A 21,100-nucleotide genomic window follows, 5' to 3' on the forward strand; every position below is an offset into this window, starting at 1 on the left:
AGGCAAAAGAATAAAGCAATATAGCGTCAGTGTTCTAATTAAACATATCACAGATGCCATAGAAATAACCTCTTGAACCCCGTGAACTGTCGGTCTTTTGGAATTCTGGGAAATGCAGTCTTTGGTGGAATGGATCATACCAATCCTGAGCTTCGACGTAAATAATAGCGAAAACACTGATTATTTTTTTATCACCTGGACTTAAATAAGCTAAACGGGTTTTCTGTTAGTTTTATAATATTGTGCTTTCCAAAAACCTTAAAAGAAACGTTTAAATAATCGACAATGTCAAGAGAAAGCTTAAATTCGTTACGTCCCACTCCCCTCTGTCACTGAAGAATAGACTTGTCCCGCAACTGGAAGTCCTCTTCTCCCGTCGGATTACAGCCGAGGCAGCACCGCAGAGGACTCTTACCGACTCATAAAACGTCGAATAAAACCAAGAGTAAGTAAATAAAAGTTACATTCAACGACCTCCATCTTAAAAGAAAGTGTATCGCTTGTGAAAAACCATAAACTATTTTGATTTTCTTTAGTTTTCAAGCGCCACGTGGTCAGTGAAACTACAAGTTCAGCTGGGGCTGTCACAAACACGTAACTTTAGATAGTGTGTGAGGGTGAGCAAGACACAGATGAAATACAACACGAAGTTGTACTTTCATAGATATCAATTTAACTGCGACATTTGCCTCTTTGTTGCCTGGTGTCGTACATGTACGCCTATTGCCCATTTTATTTCAGTGATTCTCAAGCGACAACATTCTTGGTGAACTGTGCAGTAATTTGCGTGTCCTTTAGATACCATTCAATTACAGAGTTCCTACATAGGCTATCCTTCAAAAGTCTGAAAATAAATTTAATTTATAAATCTAAAAATAAGTTCTTAATTGGTTCCTCATTTTGAAAAGCCTGAAAATTAGAGGGTTAACCTACACATTTTCTGGATTTAAGGATGTTATGTTCACGTGGCCCTTGGGGTGATTTAAGTGACAGTTGATTCTTATTATTGGCTTTTTGGTTGTGTATTTTGAATTTGTTCTACCTGGGGGAAAAAATAACAGAATTACATTTTATAAACTTGGGTAATTTGAAGAAGGCCTAGAACTTCTCCCTTGTTCACTGGACCTAAAAGGTAATGTTTTATATTTATAGTAACAATTTGGGGAAAATGTTCCCTAACCTAAAGTAATTTATCTACTCTTTTTTTTTTCTTCCACAGTTTTGATGTGATAATAGAGTTCTGCGAATATATCAAAATCCTGTGGGTATTTTGACTATAAGGGTGTGTAGTTAATGAGAATTTATTTTATATCTCTCTTATTTCTGTGTTGGGCATTAGCTTCCCAGTCCAGTTCCAAAAGGTGAGTATGGATGTGGAAGCTGCTTTTTCAGCTGGTGCTCTTCAGACATGCACTTGATTTATTGCTCTCTTATGGTTTAGTGAAAGTGTTTTACAGCTCGTTTAACATGCCAGTTTATCAGGTACACATCTTAGTCAAGACTAATGCAGTCCAATACAGTACACCTGCAGTAAATTGGACTTGCAGTAAATAGGTGGGCTCATTCTGGAGGTTTTGTGTTGCTGTTGAACTGTATTGCCTTTTTACTCAATCATTGAAATTGGCAGATATTGGATGTTGGTGGTGCAAGCGACATGTTGCATTTTTCCTCTAAAAGAAAGTTACATTAAAAATGTTTTGATCGATTCATATTTTTCAATCCTAATAGGAGGATCCCGTTAAATTAATTCTGTACTGTTCAAAAGCTAAAAACTACAGCCTCCAAAACAAAATGTCCTTAAGGTTGAATCAGCAGCTCTTTCTTTACACACACATATATTCCTGATTACAGGGCTGTTGTATCGTTCTGCATTGGTTTGAGCTATGTGTACCCAGTGTTTCCCATCGGTTTGGTTGACTGCTTTGGGGGGGCGGGGCACAATTTTTTTAATTTTTTTATTTTTTTTGTACAACAGCTATGCTTTATAACTTTTTTTTTTAAATTCATGTTACAACATAACTATATTTTACAACGCTATGTCTTTGATTTTTTTTTGTCATGTCCATTCATAATCTCACGTATTTGGTTTAGTAGTTTACGTTCAAGCAGTCTGCCTGTGGAGTCAGGCACCTCTGGTCCATTGATTGAGATCCACATAACGTTAGCATCCTCGCCTCGTGCACGTCATTTGGATAAATAACATAAGTGTTCAATTTATTTAATAAAATAGCACCTGATTTTATTTATATATATATTATTCCGCTCAAAAATCAGGTGAGGTGTCGCCCCCCCAAGACAATGGTAGGGAAAACACTGGTACCTATTAAACTGGCAACTGAGAGTGTATCTGCACTATAAGCAATGCATTGCTGTTTGCACGTTTAATTTTGTAAAATTTAAAAAATCTATATTTTTCTATGACGTTAACATTCTTACATGCATGACAATGTAAATTTTTTGGTTTTGATTATTTTCTTCCTGCCTGTTTAAAGGCATTGCTGCTTTGTTTTGATTGGTTTTGTATTCAATGAAAGTGCTTCTTGATTTTCAATATAAGAAAAACAAATTCCTGTTTTTATTTTGAATTATTTAAATATTCCATTCCATAATAGGTAGTGTACATTATCCTCCAGCATGCCAAAGAAAAGGTGAGCCAGACACTGCTGCACAGGTTTGGTCAAAAGAAATATCTTGTCATATTTAATAAATAAAAACAGTGTTTCCTCGGTAATTGATCGTTTCAAGTTAAAATGACTATGCTTTTTTAAATCAAAATCATGATTTAAAAAATAGTTGTACTTTTTGTAGTTGATTTTAAGATGAATTAATAATATGGAGGAAACACTGCAAACGCATCCTGACCTAAATGTTGGCCATTCTCACCTGACATGTGTGTGAGCTTCTACAACTGACATTTTGCATTGTTTGTTTTGGCTCTGGCATTTTGAAAGTCCAATGTGAGATTGATCAATGAACTGCTTTAACTTTTTGGGGAATTATTCCGTATCCTAATATCACACGAATGAGGCCCTTCTCGGATTGATTCTTCTATTCTCATACAGGTGAAGCTCATTCTGAAATCTTTCTGTAAAGGAAATGACATGGCATTGTCTGGGAAAATGTCAGCTTTTTGATCAATTCTCTGTCTCTTTGCTCTCAAGACCGCATTGGCTTCACATCAGCTGTTTTGATGAGCTTTACTTGGCGAGTCTAACAAGCAAAGTTCCTGTTGTGTTGCTAACTTTACACTGAACTAATGGCTCTAGCTTCCACCTTTTTTGCATCTTTTCTCTCCCTCTAAATCCGACGCTAAAGTGAGTAGAGAAGAAGAGAGCTCTTTAACTGAGAAATGGATCAGTCTCAGCCAAAGCATCCACAGAAAGGCGTCCCTAAGCAAGCAGCACCAGTGGGCGCCTTCAAACAGGGCAATCCGGAGAAAGGCATCATTGGCGGGGGGGGAAAAGTCAAGTTTGGGAGGCGTCCGCGACCTGTCCGTTTGTCCATATCGGAGGACCAACTCTCCGGGGAAGAGGAGTGGTTGAGTGGCACTATGGAAGCGAGCAGCTCCTATGGTAAAAGTCCCAAACTCCAGGGCATGCAGGTGGAGGCCACCTGGCCCAACCGCACCCCTATGGAACAAGCCGAGATCAACTACCAACGCTGGCTGGCCGCCAACGGCCCAGCCCCTCTGTCATCCTCTCCACGGAGTCCTAACACTAAATACATGACCTTCCAGTCCAGACGCCCCCGCGGCCCAGAGCAGGACCAGGGAAACCCTGTCACTGTGAAAGCCTCTGGAACCCCCCACCGAGGCCGCAACCGCACCTCCTCCGAGAGCGAGAAGGGAGCAAGAGGCAGCAAGAGGCCCACCCAGAGGAGGAGAGGCCTCTCTGAGACGGAAAGCAGGCCCAAATGGGACAAGTATGGCACCTCTCACTCAGAATGGGAGAGACGTGATATGTGTTTATGGTTTAATTACTGTGATTTTCTTAAATTGTCTGTCTGCACTTTTGTTTGGGCTTTTCCAGTTATCTATTGTGTGATTTATATTTTTGGTATGCACTGCAGGGTATAGATGAGCCTTTTTTATAATCCAAACTGACTGTGATTCTGGGAAATCATGCTGTGTTAAATCAGTGAATATCTCCTCACTATCCACTACCTGTATGTATTGTGAGTGTGCTGAAAAATGATCTGGACAGCCTATGCTCTTTAAATGGGCATGTTGCTAGCTATGGTGGGCCATCTTTGTTTACATACCTGTTTACAGAGCCTAGGATGTGTATTACTTACACACCTGTACAAACAGGTAGCAGGGTTGTGAAGAGATATTCACTGATTTTGACAACAAGTGTCTTCCAGAATCACTGCCTCCACCTTGTAAGCACTCCTTAGAAAATAAACAGGGCACCCTTAATCTTTTTAATGAGGCTTATTCATTGACGCAGCATGGACAGCAACACCGAGTCCGCAGTCCAATGCAACATCATCTTTGCTGCCGTGCTCAGTTGCCTGTATGTGCATTGCTCATATATTACTTCATGTGATTGCTGAATTTCTACTTTTTTTCCCCGTAATCATTGAGGCCAAGGTTAAAAGGATTTTTCACTAAATTATCTTCCTAGAGTCTTAAATTCCCGTCTTGAGTATTTAAATGCAGTGCTTTATCATCTGATGAGCTGATAACTTTTCTCGCACAACACTCCTTAATCGATGCCCCCTTGCCTTTTTTTTAACGCCCACAAAGTCTGTTTGTGTCGAATAAGTATTAATCATGTATAGAAGAGTGGATCTGTGTTGATAATCGTACAACAAAGTGGACCCCTGCTGCTATCACTAAAGTGGGGGGTTGATGGCAGGCAGTGACCAGCCTTTTGTTCAGTAATCCCGACTTTGCAGACCAGGCAACTGTGTTTCACAGACTGAGGTATGTGCCTGTCTGCTGCAGTAACAACGTCAGCAAAATGAGAAGGGAGCGGAAACATATCTGCTGTTGTCTCTGATTCCTGTTAATTCTGCCTGCACTTAAATGTCTTTTATAATGAAAAACTGTCTGTTGCGCTTTGTTTTGTCACCAATCTGTGTGGCTCTGCATGATGTGGTAACCTGTGATATACACTGTCCTTGTCAAGCATCTAATTTAACCATGTACTGTCACTGATTGTTCTGGCTGTAACGCCTTAACACCTGGTCATGGCTGTGAGTAATGATGAACTGTTGATACATTGCAGATTGATTCCTTTTATTTGCATCTTATTTCTGCTAAATTCTGGACTTTCTTTCCTTAGTACCAAAATGAGTGGACTGCAGTGCCTTGCCTCCGAGAACATCTGGTTCGACAAACAGCGCTACGATGATGCAGAGAAATGCTTCTACGAGGGAGTCAACGGGCCCTCCACACGCCAGCAACAGGTAGCACACGTTTTGATAAATCCCAGAAACTTAGACAAGCTTTATCTCCAATCCCCCTCTTCCCTCTGGCTGCCATCTTCTGAACTTTCTTTCATCTCCTGCCTTACACCCCCTCTGCTCACGCTGCCCGTTTAGTTGATGCAATAGTTCCATCTTCGACACTCACGGACCAGAGCAGCTGTGCGAGTTAAGGCACTCGATTTAGAAGTGGGCTCGGCCTGGTGAGAGGGGTCAGGTGATTTGGCAGCTGTCTCTGTCTCTCAGGCGCCGCAGGGCTGTGGGCACGGCAGAGTTCCTGCACAGGACGGGCAAATACAATGGAGACTGATTGGAGTATTAACAGATCATTCCACCCACATCTCATCACTCATCCTGTCTGATTTCATATGATGCAGATAGTTTGCTGAGTCTTAAAGGCCTGTTCCTCTACGGCTGCCCAAACGCAATAGAAGGCAAGTGGGTAATAAGGATAGTCGGGTTAATCGACAGATCATGCTGTCAAGTTTTTGATTTATAATGGGCCTATTTCAAAATTACTTTCTTAATCCCCCTATTTCTTGGCTAGTACCTGGCTTCAATGAAACTAGTTCACAATTCAGTATGTGTGCTCACGTGGGAAAGTGACAGCTGCACCGTGAGAGTTGCAGGTCAGGTCTGGGTTTGCTCACACACAAACAAGAAAAGGAGTCATCGTTCATAACTTAATGATTCATAACTTTTTATTAGAGTCATCTTAAATGTTGGTTCTATGGGCCATCCTGCTTTTGTCTGTTTTGCTTGCTGCTGTCTGTGTTTTCTCACTGCTCCCCGCCTCATCACTGCTTTACCCACATCAACCAGCAGGAAAGAGAAACTAGTGCCATCCTACAGGACATTGCTAAATCCCGACAGAATATCCTGCAATCCCTAAACGGAGTAAGTCCTTTACTTCAAATGACTTGCAGGCTAGCCCCCACCCCCTGTAGCAGCAGGACTGTGCTCAGTTCACCGGCCTTAAAACAGGCTCTACAATAGTGAAGTTCTAGAAGACATTTTAGCCTCATTTCAATCCCAGAAAGTTTTTAGTCTGCACCTTTTTTACGCATGCTTCATTTTCTGTTACGAGACGTTTTTTTCTCTATCACCACTGCCTGCATTCCTATAAGCTTCATTTCAATTTGTCAGTAAGCTGCTTATGTGTTGGCCTTTACATCAATGCCATGATGTATTGTTAGCAGTATGTGTGGACATTTCTGCATAAACATTGTTTTGTATAAAAAGGTTAAAGGCATTCTCACTCATTGTAATCCAAACAACTTTTTCAAAATCAGCGAATATCTATTTATCATCCACTACCTGTCTGTATGAATGAAAAGAAGCCTGGTGCTTATACAGAGCCCAGGCTCCAAAAATGGTTTACTATGTGAAAACAAAGGGAGTTGGTGCAGACGCAATGGGTTTATCCAATACAATGGATGCTCACAGCGTCTATGCCACGCTCGGGTCTGGACGGCTGGAGCACTCGCTTTGAGCATCAAATATTGCCAGGGATGGGCCTGACCGCGTGCTGGGAGCTCATTTCAAATATCAACAAGAGTTTTGTAATACTGCTGAATATGCATTTTAATCAGAAAATAACATATTTCCTTTCAGTAGCTACTCGTTACCTTTTTATTGTGTAAGGTGATTAAAGGTGCACTATGTAGCTTTGGGTGTGTTGAAGTGAAACATTTCTGAGGTATATGCTCAATTATGAATTTCCTCACAGGAAAATTGGATCCATGGAATACTGTTTGAATTTTGAAAGCTACCTTAAAGGTTACTGTTTCCCTGTTGCAACAGGGCCCACAGTTTTGTTTGCAAACATATATAGTCTTGTATTTGGTTCCACGTTCCTCAGAATAATTTAGTCTCTTGATTCATGATAATAGAATTATTCAAAACTAAGAATTACATGTAGAGAAAATGTGTTAAGTAAACCAACTGCAGGCTCTGCAAATATTAACAAATGCCCCTCCCGTGAAACTGCATAGTGCACTTTTATTGACATCCGCTTCTGTCCGTTTCCTAACTCTGAAGTAGTGCATATTGTCGCACCCAACTTTCTACCTACAACCAGTACTTTTCTTTGTGTCTTGGTATACCCATCCCCTCCCTTACCTTCACCCTGGGCCTCACCGGGTGCAGGTGAAAACAGCCCTGCAGGCCAAAGCGCGCCCACAGAAACGGCAGCACAGAAACGTAAGTCTCCTCCTGGTCGAGCTTTGCTGCTCGGGGAACGCTGCATGGCTGAGACAGACAGCCCGCTGTCTGCTGCTGCTGGAGTGTGCTACTGTGATCACAGCACTACCATGTCTCATCCTCTACCACCATATTATGATCCTGCATCCGTTTGTGAAGTTTGATACACTACCACTAATTGATTCAGAATGTTGGGGCAGAATTCTAATCTTTTGACAGTGATTGTGATTGTCAAATTCTATAAAAAATTATCAAACATTTTCAGCGGTGAAATATTTCCTTTCCACATCTTCCATCTTAACGGAGAGTATTTTACAGTGTAACTTCTTAATAAGCTGATAAATAACATGAAACTTACAGGAGTATTTTGAGAAATATCGTCATTGAATTACACCAGAAGATTGATTACTACTCTCATAGATTAGCGCAAAGATTGGAAAACCGGCCTCGCTCTGTCCAAATATTTGATATAAAAAAACAAATACCTACCTACAAACACCTCCATCACTTGGTAATTGACAACCTATTCTCCCAACCTTAATCCATACACATACCAAAGTGGCATTTTTGCGAAGTGGTCTTTTAGATGTGCTAGTAGGTGGATTTTGTTATCATTGTATGCTAAGCTGTTGCTGCCTTGCATCATAAATATTTAAAAGATGAATATGAGAGGTATTAATCGTGTCATCCCGCTGAAGGAAAGGAAATACTTTTTTACAAAATGTGGAACTTTTTATCCTGTAATATTAATTGAGGGTGGAAATTATTATTATTATTTTTTTACATACAGTGTCTGCATGCAATAATTGTGAACATAACGGAGTTAATTTCAACAAAAGCATTGTGTGTGTGTGTGTGTGTGTGTGTGTGTGTGTGAAGTGTTTCCAAATCACTGCATCGCATGGTGTTTTTTAACCTCACCAATTTGATTATTTTTTTGCCCGCTTCTTTCCCATCAGGCTTGCCTTGGAGCTCGGCCTGGATGTTGGTGCATTGTGATTTGTTTGCGTTCAGACCGTGACCTGCAGCATTCCACTGTCTAATGAATGTGTTGTTCTTTCCCCAGTCGTCCTCACATGGCGGGGGAGACCAGGAGCTGGTGTCACGCATGAAGAGCCTGGAGCTGGAGAACCAGACCCTGCACAAAGGTGTGTTTACAATCTCACGTCACCTGAATTAGATTTTTTTTTTTCTTGCTCGTTATATATTTTTATAAACTTAACTGTCCTATTGTGTTAGTGGTGGAGACAATGAGAGCAACCATGCAGAAGCTGGAGTCCAGAGTGGCTGTGCTGGAAAAGACACCTGCATCAGCAGCCGTCCCATGCGCTAAGGTAGAGGACTAAGAATTCAGTATGTTCTTGTATATGTTCAAAGAGGCAAAACAGCCACGTCTCATGAACAATGACATTATTTTTTATTTATTTTCGTATGTTTCGTTGTATCTGCTTTTCTTGTTTTTGTTTGCTTTGTCTTGTTTGATTCATGATTATACTTGGAATAGTTTTATTGTATGTCTTTGTTTTTACCATGATGAGTAAAAAGTGCAAACAAATAAAGATAAATGGAAAAATCTTATTGGAAAGTTCAACCAAAAAATGGCTCACCTTCACAGCTATTTCCCATTGTTGTGTCCAGGCTGCCCCAGTCAAACAGGTGAATGGTGATGATGATGATGACGATGACGACATGGACTTGTTTGGCAGTGATGAAGAGGATGATGAGGAGGCAGAGCGTCTGAAGCAGGAGCGTATTGAGTCCTACGCAGCCAAGAAGGCCAAGAAACCCACACTCATCGCCAAGTCATCTATCCTGTTGGACGTCAAGCCTGTACGTAGCCTCCTCAACTTATATCAATGTGTTCATTTCAATACAGATGTCATCTCATTTACTTAAGGGCAGTAATGGAAAAACTTCATTATAATCAAAGGCCCATGAATTTGTTGTGATAATGAGTTAGTGTTCTTGTTATGAAGTGGGTGAAGAAAAAAGTTACAATGTTAGCTTTAATCTTTTTATTAGAAATGTATTTTTAAAAAGACTACATTTAAGAAGTATGCATATCTGATTACAAACATGTAAACGTTTTGCTGCAAACTCTTGCATCTTGTGCGTCTTTGGAGTAAACGTGGTTGTCTGTTGTTCCGTCAGTGGGACGATGAGACGGACATGGCCAAGCTGGAGGAGTGTGTGCGCTCGGTGCAGATGGACGGTCTGCTGTGGGGACAGTCCAAACTGCTGCCGGTCGGCTACGGCATCAGGAAGCTGCAGATCAACTGTGTGGTGGAGGACGACAAAGTGGGCACAGACATCCTGGAGGAGGAGATCACCAAGTTTGAGGACTTTGTAAGTATATAGCCACCTCCATAGCTTTGATTTACTATTGAGCTGAATTCAATTTGTGGTGCTCACAGAATTAGAATATTGCAGTGCAAGATTGAACAGAAAACTTCTTTCCAGGGTCATTGTCAATCAGTATGTTTACAGTGAATTCAGGCTTCATCGTTCTATTAAGCAAACTGACATCTAATAGGCTCAATACTACTCTGATGTCACTCCATTCCATATAACAACCTCAGGAACTTTGCACATTGACCCCCTGTAATATGGCAAATAATAAGATAAACACCACCACACATTCTAGTGGAGCATAAGTGATCATTGAGAGATTATTTTTGTGTGACTCTATACTTTGTTTATAAGTATGCCTTTTTTATAATTTTTAAAAACATTTTAATCTGTATCTGACAAGTGCTTAATCAACTTTAAACAAAACAACTTTGATGCACTATAAATGACCATGAATATAACCTTGACATGTTCTATTTTTCTTCGTCTGCAGATCCAGAGTGTAGATGTTGCCGCCTTCAATAAGATCTAAGTTCAACCATCTCTTCACCTTTTCCACCAAAGCGTAGCTGCTGTTCTAATTTTGCTCGGTTAATAAAATGTGAAGTTTAGACCAAAAACATCCATCTCATCTCAGTGTCATTATTACTCACACAAGCAAATGGTTTGAACTCCATACTTCCAAGGTGTCACTTTAAAGAGAGCACAGCTTCAAAGCAGAGCCCAACCCCACCCAAAACCCTGGGTACACAGGCTGAGAGAACGTAGTCTTGACTTTATGGAGCAACACCATCGAATCGGAGACATTATAGAAAGACAAAGACCCGCCTCTGAAGTCCAGATACACTCCTATCCTGCTGCCACACGGAGCCGTGATGGTGACGCTCTCTTTGTTGTGCTGAAATGAACATCCTGAGGGAGAGCAGTCCAGGCTCCAGGATTTACAGTTGTGTCCTAGCTTACAGTCGCTCCCTGCTCCGGTCCTGCCCATGTTTTTGTAGCAGACTCCGATGGAAACCCCTCCATTACCGGCCCACTCTACCTCCCAGTAGCAGCGGCCTGCCATGCCCGCCCTGCACAGCACCTGAGCCCAGCTGCTGAAGCGTGACGGGTGCTCTGGGTACGGCTGGGCCTCTGAGCGTGTGGTCACCCCTCTACGACTGTCAGAGAAGCTCAGATAAGGGTTGGCTGTGTTCGGGTCCAGGCTTAAATCGTTGTAATCTGGTACACAGGAGATTCGCCTTGTCAAATACGGACTAAAAAGAAATGGATTTCGGTAGACGGTAGTATAAGCTTTATTGAATAATTGTACTCACAATGTAGAAAATCCGCTCTGGTCTTTGGCTCCGAGTTGTATGGTATTTCAGAGTCTTTGGCTATGAGGTAGAGGAAGTTAAACACAGAATAAAATTGTAATCTGTATCTGAAGGTGAAATTAACTTTCTACAGGTAATCTCATTCAAGGGGTTTTACACTCGAGAGAGAACAGGTATAGCTAAAGCTGAAATTACTTCCAAAAACAGTCCGGTGGCTTTTTTAATTTTTCCAAGCTGCCTTATTGGGTAAAGTGTCTTAAATATGCACTTGATGGCTTTGTACACGATATCATGCTAAAAGATTCCATATCCATGTTTATTATAAGACATGAAAATAAACAGCACTGATAGAGCTAGTAAATAGTGAAAATAATACAAATATTTCATATTTGCAAATGATGTTTTGACACTTAACAGGAGCTAGAAACACTAATAGCCTCGGGGACAGGCTCTACACTGAGTAAATACAAGCTGCTTGGGACACATTACAAAATCCTGTTTTTTCTTTTTGTGTGTATTTTTTGGCTTGATCAACATTTAAAAACGGTGGTGCAACCTGAAGTTTGAAATACCTATAATCTATAATCGCTGTAACCAAATGTTTAGTACATGGGCACACCACTAAACAAATGGCATCATACCTTTAGTCTTTTCAGGGGGAGTTTGATTGCTGGTTTCCTTCAGAGAAATAACTGGAAAATACAGACGAGCAAGAAGTTCGTTTTTACTGCTCACAAATTCCAAAAAAAATAATGTTTTAATGGTAATCAGTTGTAAAATAATCATACCCTTATCAGAGATCTTGTTGAATTCTCTTTCAAGTGTTTCATTCAGACTGTCTTTGAGTTGAGCCAGGGCTCCTCTCATGCTTTTATACATCAAATACTGAAGCGCATCAGTGTCGGGCATCTCCACAGTCTTTGTAGGGAAGTGAAGAGACTTGCACTTCTGCAGCGACATGCATCACAACAAAAAAATCAAAGGAAGGTATTTGACAGGGGAATCACAAAGTGGGTCAATGAAATGTTTTGTCTGGAAGCATGGAGGATATTGCATTACTTTGCCTTGTTATATATTCCATAATTTATCTTCACCTCAATAAACAGTGCAGAGTGAATGAGTAGGCCTACATGGCATCACCTCACAGCTGTCGTTATGTATACTAGGAAATATATACTTGTCGATTACTGATGTATAAAAGGTGGAGTCAGAGATTCTGTTCAAACTGACATGTCAAATCAGTGAATATGTCCTTAAGATCCACTATCTGTCTGCACTTGTGTGTCTTTGTTTTGCGCTGAAAAGAATCTGGCACTAATACACAACCTAGGCTCTGTAAACCGGCATGTAAACAAAGGGGCACACCGTAGCTAGCAACATGCCCGTTTACAGAGCCTAGGATGTGCATTTACAATGGGGTTTTCTGGGTACACACAGTAGCGGATCATGAGGAGAATTTGCTGATTTTGACAAAAAGGGACTTCGACAACAAGCATTCTCCAGAATCGCTGACTCCACCTTTAACTATGTAGGCTAATTTCCAAGGAGGACTAAATATTGACAATGAGGTGTTGCATGTGAATAGCCTACCAAGAGGAGCTTTAATATGGATCACTTTTATGAAAAAAAAATGTAAATCTCAAACTTTCCAACAAAGTGTATGCAGGCAAAGGCTCAATTCACTCTAGTTTAAAGCCTCAACCTTGAAAACAGATGGGACTCTGCTTACGCCCCAACATCCAAAACTTTATACTGAACACTGTCCAAGTTAGTTTTCCGTTACCTGAAGAAATTGGAAGTGGTCTTCAGTGGCAGAAAGCTTGTCCAGCTCGGCCTGGTTCCTCCTCAGCTCCAGCAGCTCCCTCTGGATGTTCTCCAGCAGCTGCTCAGCCTGACTGACAGCTGCTCGCTCCTGCTCTCTCATCAACACCTTCACCTCACCGCTCTGTTTCTCTATGGCGCGGATCAGTTTGGAGAAAATCCTCTCGCTCTCCTCCACCACTGCTTCGGTGGAGTGCTGAGGGCGATAAAAGTTTATCTCTTAGCTTTTGTTGTGTGTGTGTGTGTGTGTGTGTGTGTGTGTGTGTGTGTGTGTGTGTGTGTGTGTGTGTGTGTGTGTGTGTGTGTGTGTGTGTGTGTGTGTGTGTGTGTGTGTGTGTGTGTGTGTGTGTGTGTGTGTGTGTGTGTGTGTGTGTGTGTGTGTGTGTGTGTGTGTGTGTGTGTGTGTGTGTGTGTGTGTGTGAACGAACAACGTATTTAAATAATAACCTATATTACCTACAACAGCAGGAATCACTCACCAGCATTTACAACAAAAGGACCTTGGATATCACACACACTCTACACAGCCAGTATTGCCTCTTACCCTCAGGCCGCAGATACAGAGCCCCTACAGTAAGAACAAACCGAGCCCTGTCAAGCTTTGTCCCGGCATCCATTAGACTTTTGAATGGCTAAAACCCTTTTTGAACTGTCTCCTCTATCTATTTTTTATTTTTTTCTGGACTATTTTTTAACATATTTATTACTCCTCCTCTATGGAGGTACTACTATTTATTCACTAGGCTGTGTGTGTGTGTGTGTGTGTGTGTGTGCGCGCGCGTGCGTGTGTGTTTGTATATTGTATGTACTGTTGTACCCTGATGCTCCTCCACATATGAAGTTCCTAACGGAAGAATAAAGTTCTTTGAATTGAATATACACTCACCTTGATGTATCTGACAACATATCTGAGCTCCTTCTCGCTCTCCTTCAATCTCTGCGCAGACTTCAAAGATGCGTCTTGGAGTTTTTTCTAAAAGGATTCAAGAGATGAATATAATATTGCACGGTGTCGTGCCTTTTAGGCTTTCAAAAATGAAAAGTGTTGCTGACACACTAACATCAGAGCACACCAAGATGTTGCTGCAGGACCAGTTTTATAGTCCCCTGTATGCAATGTTTGAAATACGAAGCCTTTAAAACAAGGTTACAACATATTATAATGATCCATAACACCAGATACACAAATGCAGGTTCTGTTTCAATGTTTCTTTACACTTAAGTGAAGCAACATGTGATCATAGGCTGAGGAGTTCCAACCATGAGTTTTTATCTGACAAACATACAATCAATCAGATATCTTTTAAAACCTTAAACTTTGTTTTAAAGCATTAACCTATCATTATGAAGTTGTAATAAATAATTAAATGTATGCAAGTGTAAATCAAAGTTGTCCAAATGTGAACATTTTAAATGAACGATCCCTGCGTCTTCAGTAAAAAATAAAAATAAAAAAAATCCACCTGTTGTGCTGCTCTCTCGTCCACCACTGTGACTGCGTCGTGGCCCTTGTGTCTCTCTTTGACGCACTGGACACAGACATACTGCTGGTCGGTGCGACAGTACAGCCTCAGGGCCTTGTCGTGCTGTGTGCAAAGCTTTTCTCTCTGCTGACCTAAACCTTGGATCGCCTTATGAGCCCTCCCGTGATGACAGCGTTCTCCTCCGTGCTCTCTCCAGTGAGACGCACAGTAAGACTCGGAGCACACGGGGCAGGATTTGACAGCTTTGCTTTTTCTCCCCGGTTTGCACACGCTGCATTTCGCCTCATCGGACACTTTGGCTTGAGATCCGGACTGTTGAAACTGCTCCACCACCTCCCCTAGCACTGTGTTCCTGCTCAGAAGAGGTCTGGGATTGAAGCCCTGCCTGCACTGAGGGCAGCTGTACAGGCCTTTCTGCTTGGCTCGGTTCCAGTAGTCATCAATGCAGTCCAGACAGTAGCTGTGTCCACAGGGAATGGTCACCGGGTCCCTTAAAACCTCCAGGCACACCGAGCAACAGAACTGATCTTCCTCAATAGAAATAGTCGCTGCTGCTGCTGCCATTTTTTCCGACGACACACTAGTGAACAGAAACTGGAAGGGACAAAGGTGGGAGGGGCTCTCAGGTGTGCAGGTGTTTCAAGTTTCACCTGCTGTCTGTCTGCACCCTGAGGCCACCAATCACAGCAAGCCACCAGCAAATTAGGCCCCTCCCAGGTACAGGAAAAAGCATGGAGTAACCTTTTGTTGAACCACTACATCAAGATAAGAAGTGTGAGAGATATTTGACATATTAGAATTTACAAAACAGCACTGCAGTGTTTTTCCAATCTGTGGCTTCTACACCGACCGGACACCTGCTGCCCTTATTTGTTCAAGGTACAATGACATGTAAACATAGCCCTCATGCAAATAAATAAACACCACGGTGAGAAAAGGTTTGTTTGTACAAGTATGTTTGCTTTTTTTTTAATGTCAGCACATCACATATAACAATTTATTATCATCACGCATGTCTGTAAAGCAAGGTTATTGTTTGTTTGTTTTTTGGTTAAAAAACAAATATATATATATATATATAAAAGCAAAGTCATGTTAAAAAAAACTAAAAAGCATAGTAAATTCCAAGGCATTTCTTTTTGCAAATACTAAAATAAGATGTAGTAGTTAATACTAGTAAATGCATTGTCATGGTGATCTGTGTGGGTCTAAGAAATGCTTCCCTCATCTTCCTTACCACCTGCACTGATGATGATGATGATACTAGTACAGCTGATTGATGTAAACCAATTCAATTAAAAGGCAACAGATGAATTATGAACTGTATGTTACATGAGTGTCGGTGCAGGTCTTGTGAGAGGCAAAGAAGAGAGGAGAGCATTGAGGTAAAATGACATTCAGTCCGTGTTGGTGCATGTGAAATGGTTTTTGAAGTCCCACAGCGGGTCTATTTTCTCCTGGGGTGAGAGCGTCGCTGAACCCTCTGCCTGGATCCTGATGAGAGTTTGGAGCCTGAGCAGACAGTAAGGGGAATTATTAGTCCCCTGGTTTCAAGAAAAAAACAGAAATCGCTTCATTCAGTCTGGCCGTTTGGAAAGTCTGGCAGCTAAAACTGAGCCCACAGTGACACTGGGCCTAAAGTGCATCATAAATGTAAAATGTCATATTAGGATATTATTTATCTAGGGTTTTTGGACAGTACTTTAAAGAAAGTATTTAAATGTTACATATGACCCAACAACTTTCATTCGAATGCAGCACTTTCGGAAAAACTTATTTTTACGGCACACAAGACTTTAAACTATTTAAGTCAGCAAGGCCTTGTAGTGCCTCAATCGAAGCTATGAGTTTTTTGAGCCACTAGGTGTCACTGTGTGCTGTTTTTGAAATTTTTCTATTCACAAATGCAAAGGCTTCATCCGCCCATCACTACAAATCGCAAATATGTTACTGCCTGGTCATGATTTAATTAAATACATTTTCTACTGCGACTGATTATGCTGCATATATAAACTGACGGTTGTTCCTTTCTGTCACTTAAAATGATACCGTGTGATACGTCCTCATGTAAAATGGGCTCTGCACGCTGCTTAAAAGCTAAAAATACATTTGTTTCTTGATAACAGCTCCATTTACCAAAGGGTGAGAAGGCGAAGGTTGGCACAGCAGGTCCTGGACTGAGGAAAGGGTTGAAAGGGTTCCCAGGACTTTGGTCTAGTCCAGGTGAAGGGATCTCTGTGAGGACAAAGAGGGAAAACAGTTACTGCAGAGTCTAAGGAGAAATATAATCCCTTTACAAATTATTTTTGCCTGTTCAGCAAAACTCTACCACAAACAAACAGGTTGAGTAAGGCGTTTTTGCTGCGTGGGAACGTGTTAAGGATGGGATGCACAAACAAACGGGTTTAAATTCAAGACTTCCAATGCAAGGTGTTTAAAACTTTACTGTACACCAGTACGGATCATTCGGATAAGGAAACCTCTTAAATGCATCACTACAGTACAGACGGTTTTTTCGGTTGTACGAGTCCTACAACGTTAAACAAAATGTTGTAAATATGATGAGACATAAATGTACCTGCAGTGACATCTTATTCTTTGCTAAATGCGTCCCTGCTAACTAGGCAAACACCTGTAACAAATCGTTACACTTTGTGACCGACATGAAGAGGTGTTTTCAGCCTCACCTATTACAGCTTCCATTTGAACGGCTGCTTCACCAGCGCCGAGCTGTGCCGTGTCTGGTTCTGCAGCAGGATTTTGAGGACCAACAATTCTGACATCTCTCACTGCACACAAGAGGGAAAGACAAACATCACATAAACAAGAGTCGACAGAAGAATGTGTACCACATGAACAAAGCAGTTTGATAGAAACCCTTCATAAGTACCTCTCTCGTAGATGCAGACAAACCCTCCCTGGCAGACCTCCTGCAGCAGCCCTTTAAAGTCAGACACAGCTGTCATCACAGGGCCAAAGGTGAGGTTTGGGTCGACGGTGATTGCAGGCAGAGCTGACAGCACAGGTGGCGCGTGGATTGACTGACAACTCTGGAGCGACAAACCGAAGGGAGAACAAGAGATTCAGGTGTGTAGATACGCTACAATGAAAAACTAGACGATAGCTGGGTTTCCCTCTAAAATGTGAAGCGAATCTTTTCAAAGTTCCCAAAATAGAAATGCCAATTAGGTGCGTTTCAATCAAGTGGTTGGAGCTGATAATCTACACTAGTTTTGTCAGAAGATGGCTGTAAAGGCTAAACATGGCTGTAATAAAAAGTAGAATAAGTAGATGTTACAAAAAAACAGACAGAAAACCAACATAAATATAGGGGTCTGCAGGAATTGGTTTACATTGCAAAAGTTGTTACTGTCCTTTCAGTGAGGTTGGTATTCGCCATGTTTCCTGCCATCCGTGAACAAAGACATTATACAGAGATTATGAATCACACAGCGGCAGCAATGGCAACATGATGGTCACGAGTGCCATAAGTATTGGAGAGACAGCATCAGCTGTACAGCAAATGTGTGTTAAATGTGCTCTACGTCAGAACTTATTTGACAAACGTGTTTCCATCTCCAACTCTTTTTAGCATAAGTCACAAACCACCTCACGCAATACTTTATCAGAATGTGCATAAAAGCAGGGCGATAGAAGCCCAGCCTGCGTCGTATAGATCCGAGAGGCTCTACCTGGAGGAAGTGGATGTGGTCGTCTGCGTGGGACAGTTTGTCCAGTTCTGCGTCGTTCTTCTTGAGCTCGGCGATCTCCTGGTGGATCCTCTGCAGCAGCTGCTCTGCCTCTCCCACAGCCTTCTTCTCCTGGGCTTTGATCAGCTCCCGGACCTCGAAGCGCTTCAGCTCTATGGAGCGAATCAGTTCACTGAGGACCGTGTCGCTCTCCTCAGACGCAGCCCGGGCCGAGCGCTGGAGGGGGAGAGGGGGCACAAGGAGACATGTGACAAGCATGTACACACAACTCTGGAAGATGTGAGATATTTTTAGAATGTATATGTCCGGCAGAATCCTGGTGATGACACTTACAGTGAGAGAGAACATAGCTTGTCTCAGCTCCTGGGCCTCCTTTTCCCTTTGTTGAATCCTCAGCTGAGAGCTCTGCTTCATGTCACCGAGCTGCCTCTGTGGGAAAACATTACAAACACGTGGAAATGGTATAAGTCCCTAAATATAAATCTGATCGTCCTAGGGGTTGCATTTTTCCACCCAGCCCATCTAATCCAGTCTAGAACAGAAAACGTTGTTGGATTGATCAAACATGGATGAGATTTACACGAATACTAATATACAAAAATATTAATAAGAAATAACAGGCCTGCACAGCACCCAGAATTTGATTTATAGTAGGCTTAGGCCAGATTTACTTTGGTTGTAAGTCAATTATGAGTGCAGACCTGTTATCAGTGTGGTATTGATTTTCCTCGTTCCCCTCGTGGGTCGACCAAGGTTCATACAGGCTATTGTCCAGAGCCGGCCCGAGGCATAAGCGAACTAAGCGGCCGCTTAGGGCCCCCGACTGCCTGGGGGCCCCCTAAAAAAAAAAAAAAAATTTTTTTTTTTTTTTTTTTTTCAGTTTGTGTGTTTGATATTAACATCATACTATGCAAATGTGAGTTATCATGCAAAAAAAGGAATACAATGTTTTGGTCTAGATAATTAATAGCCTAAAAATTTAATCAGTTCATCTGGGAGGAAATCCGAAATTATCTGATCATGTCACGTTCACGTCCATGCACACCGTGTGTATTGAGTTTATTTAAAAACAATTGGAAATGAGGCTGCCCTCAGTTGCCCATGCACTGTGTATAGTCTATATAGCCTATGTCAGCCTTGTCTGTGGAAAAAAAGATACAGTAGCTGGACAACAGAGTTCTTCTGCTTCGTTCCTCACACTGCATTTAAATGCATTCACTATATTACAGAGAAATATGTCCCGTAAAAGAAAAAGCCCAACCCATAATATTTTATTTTATATTAATATTTTTATGGAAAATCCATGTGTCCTTCTTCAATAGCTTCTAATTCATCTGACCCAGTGTCTCCAAATTATTTGTTCATACAAAATTTCTCAGATTTAGCCTCTTAATTTTCCTCTCAAAGTGCACCAGATTCATGCATTTCACTTTAAAAAGGTTAAAAAAATCTCCCGGGGGGGCATACCCCCGGACCTCCCTAGGAAGGTCTGAATCTCGGCTGTCTAATATTTTCGCACAGCCGCACAGTGGAGGCACTAGCGGAAAACACTGGGTGTGTGAATGATATTTAACAAAGATTTATAGTTTCAGCAGCGCTAACATTGGAGAGGGGCCCCCTAATCATATTTCGCTTAGGGCCCCCTGAAGGCTTGGGCCGGCTCTGCTATTGTCATTCAATAGGCTACACATCATGTCTGCACATGAATGGAACGAGACTTGTGACTCGAGGTCCAGCAGCGTACCATAGCGACAGACTTAAAAAGTGACAGTTAGCAACACAGTTTGGTCCTCCAGTGGAATAAATACAAAAATGACTAAACTAGAATAACTTGAGATGCTTTGAACAGCCTACCTGTCTGTGTTGTGCTTCGGCCTCGGCCAGCACCGTGTCGTGGCCCTTGTGCTCGTCCGTCAGACACAGGTAGCAGATGCACTGCTTGTCGGTGCGGCAGTACACCTCCAGCAGCTTGTCGTGACGGGGACATATCGTGTCCTGGAGCTTTTTGGAGGCGGACACCAGCTTGTGCTTCTTGAATGCGGCCGACTCGTAGTGAGGCTGCAGATGGAGGTCGCAGTAGGAGGCCAGACACACCAGACATGACTTCACTGCCTTGTTCTTCCTACCCGTACACACGTCGCACCCCACGTCATCCGCCTCGGCGAAACTTTGGTTTACGGGCACCACCGCTGCAGCAGCCGCCTCTTGGAGTCCCGTCTTTTTGAATTTCTCCACAACGTCCGCTAGCATTGTGTTCCTGGCAAGCAGGGGCCTCGGGCTGAAGTTCTTCCTACACTGCGGGCACACGAACACCCCTAAGTAGTCGTCCTGGTCCCAGTAGTTGTGTATGCAGTCCGAGCAGTAGCTATGTCCACACGGTATAGTCACCGCGTCTTTCAACACGTCCAGACATATCGAGCAGTTAAACTGGTCCTTGTCTAACACCACTCCGGCCTGAGCCATCGTCAAAAGGACAATAAACCGCTGAATAGGACGTGGAAAATGCAGGAAAGCAACTGACAGACAGCTGCTACTTTGTTTACAGGAAGTGGAAGGAGCGGGGGCGTGGCGAGAGACGTGTCACCGGAAGTTTAAACTTTAAAAAACATTTAATTTCAAAATAATGTAACATAGGCTATATTTGCTGTTATCCCAACAATCACTAAATAAAAAAAGATCCTTTTGGTATACTTTGTCAGTATACTATCACTTTTAATTAACAAATTATCCCCTTTCTAAAGCGTTTTCTTCAAATGGAGAACAGACTGAATTTGGAAATAATTAGATT

General features: G+C 42.0%; 2 protein-coding genes across 3 annotated transcripts; one reads left to right on the forward strand and one right to left on the reverse strand.

Moving 5' to 3' along the window:
* Nucleotides 1-404: 404 nt before the first annotated feature.
* LOC307255001 (elongation factor 1-delta-like) lies at nt 405-10,612 on the forward strand. Of its 2 annotated transcripts, XM_080033595.1 has the most exons (10): nt 405-445; nt 1,340-1,361; nt 3,316-3,921; nt 5,289-5,412; nt 7,579-7,632; nt 8,699-8,780; nt 8,872-8,966; nt 9,271-9,462; nt 9,784-9,978; nt 10,475-10,612. In XM_080033595.1, exons 3-10 carry the CDS (start codon nt 3,350-3,352, stop codon nt 10,511-10,513), a joined length of 1,353 nt encoding a protein of 450 aa, XP_079889721.1. In that variant the 5' UTR covers nt 405-445; nt 1,340-1,361; nt 3,316-3,349; the 3' UTR covers nt 10,514-10,612. The 2 variants fall into 2 exon arrangements, with proteins under 2 accessions (XP_079889721.1, XP_079889722.1); XM_080033596.1 differs by lacking the exons at nt 405-445; nt 7,579-7,632.
* Nucleotides 10,613-10,674: 62 nt separating this feature from the next.
* LOC307255440 (E3 ubiquitin/ISG15 ligase TRIM25-like) lies at nt 10,675-20,834 on the reverse strand. Its single transcript, XM_080034122.1, has 14 exons — nt 20,167-20,834; nt 18,646-18,741; nt 18,295-18,528; nt 17,493-17,652; nt 17,290-17,391; nt 16,739-16,837; nt 16,059-16,114; nt 14,582-15,196; nt 14,005-14,091; nt 13,081-13,314; nt 12,086-12,245; nt 11,939-11,989; nt 11,298-11,357; nt 10,675-11,202 (listed from the first exon to the last, which is right to left on the reverse strand). The coding sequence occupies exons 1-14, from the start codon at nt 20,773-20,775 to the stop codon at nt 10,676-10,678; spliced, it is 3,090 nt and encodes a 1,029-aa protein (XP_079890248.1). The 5' UTR covers nt 20,776-20,834; the 3' UTR covers nt 10,675.
* Nucleotides 20,835-21,100: the final 266 nt, after the last annotated feature.

Source organism: Ammodytes marinus, assembly GCF_949987685.1.
Source record: "Ammodytes marinus genome assembly, chromosome: 9".
In the NCBI taxonomy this organism is placed as follows: domain Eukaryota; kingdom Metazoa; phylum Chordata; class Actinopteri; order Uranoscopiformes; family Ammodytidae; genus Ammodytes; species Ammodytes marinus.